The sequence below is a fragment of the Otolemur garnettii genome, unplaced genomic scaffold (genome assembly GCF_000181295.1).
Source record: "Otolemur garnettii isolate 467f Iridium unplaced genomic scaffold, OtoGar3 scaffold00015, whole genome shotgun sequence".
Lineage (NCBI taxonomy): Eukaryota > Metazoa > Chordata > Mammalia > Primates > Galagidae > Otolemur > Otolemur garnettii.
The window spans coordinates 1088143-1089622 of NW_003852410.1; the positions used below are offsets into that span (position 1 = coordinate 1088143).

General features: G+C 43.3%; 1 protein-coding gene across 1 annotated transcript in view; it reads right to left on the reverse strand.

The window, feature by feature from the left end:
- The window catches only part of FANCD2 (Fanconi anemia complementation group D2), a 73521-nt gene that overhangs the window by 46934 nt on the left and 25107 nt on the right, over positions 1-1480 (reverse strand). Inside the window, 1 exon segment of the mRNA XM_012802473.2 lies at positions 801-911. Within this exon segment, the coding sequence (XP_012657927.1) occupies positions 801-911 (111 nt within the window).

A 1480-nucleotide genomic window follows, 5' to 3' on the forward strand; every position in this document is an offset into this window, starting at 1 on the left:
CGGCCGCTTTTTTTTTTTTTTTTTTTTTTTGCTGCTGTTGTTGTCGTTGTTTAGTAGGCCTGGGCCACGTTTAAACCTCCAGCCCCGATGTATGTAGCTGGTGCTCTAACCACTGAACTATGGGCACCAAGCCACAAATGGCTTTTCTTTTTCTTTTTTGGCTGGGGCTGGGTTTGAACCTGCTACCTCCAGCATATGGGGCTGGTGTCGTACTCCTTTGAGCCACAGGTGCCACCCCATGAATGACTTTTCTTATTTATTTTTTTGTAGAGACAGAGTCTCACTTTATTGCCGTTGGTGGAGTGCCATGGCATCAACACAGTTCACAGCAACCTCCAACACCTGGGCTTAAGCAATTCTCTTGCTTCAGCCTCCCAAGTAGGTGGGACTATAGGTGCCCACCAAAACGCCCAGCTATTTTTTTGTTGCAGTTTGGCTGGGGTCGGGTTTGAACCTGCTATCCTCAGTATATGGGGTGGGTGCCCTAGTCACTGAGCCACAGGCGCCGCCCATGAATGGCTTTTCTTATTCATTTTCATGGTTAGCTGATCACAGACCTTTCTCTATCTGAATAGACAAAGCTTCTTGTAGGCAGAAGAGCTAACATACCTAGCATCTCAGTGTCAGGCTCAGAACAGGTACTTAATGTTTGTGGCAAGAATAAAAAAATGCTGGGACTATGGCTATCTATTTTATTTCTACTATTACACAAACTGGTAAGGCTATCATTTGCTAGATTTTTCCAACAAATTTCTAGTGAAGAAGTTTAAATGACTCTTTCTCAACACACTGCCTCTTACCTGGATGTGGCTGCTGGTTTCCACCTGTTTGCTAAATGCCAGTGTGCTGAGAATATAGAAGAGTTTTCGTATTTGCTGAGGGGACATGTTATCCAGGTAATCTAAAATACCCTGTGGGGGGAAAAATGCCAACAATGAGGTTAGTGGCTAACATTTCTCCCTTTCAATAAAAGATAAACGCTGGGCACAGTGGCTCAAACTTTAGTAGTTAGGGAGGCCAAGGTGGGAGGGACTACTTGAGCCCAGGAGTTCAAGACCAGACTGGGTAATATAGGAGACATTGCCTCTATAAAAAAAATTATAAAAGTAAAAATAAATTAGCCAGATGTGGTGGTATGTGCCTATAGTCCTAGCTACCTGGGAGGCTAAGGACTGATTGAGCCCAGGAATTAGAGGGTGAAGTGAGCTATAATCGCACTCATTGCACTCCAGCATAGGTGATAGGGTGAGATCCCATCTTTCTCTTTCTAGAGTAAATGTAAAATCCATGTAAGAGAGATCTACAGTGATAGCCAAGTATCTGTTCTCCAAAAGTTCAAGTTCTAAAATCCATGCTCAGAGTCCAAAGGTTTGTATTTTGCATATGAGCCGGGAGGGCTCCTATGGCTTTCAAATCTATTTTAGTGAGGAACCATCACCAGGAAAGATGAAGTCGTCTTCACCCTTTTTTTTTTTTTTTT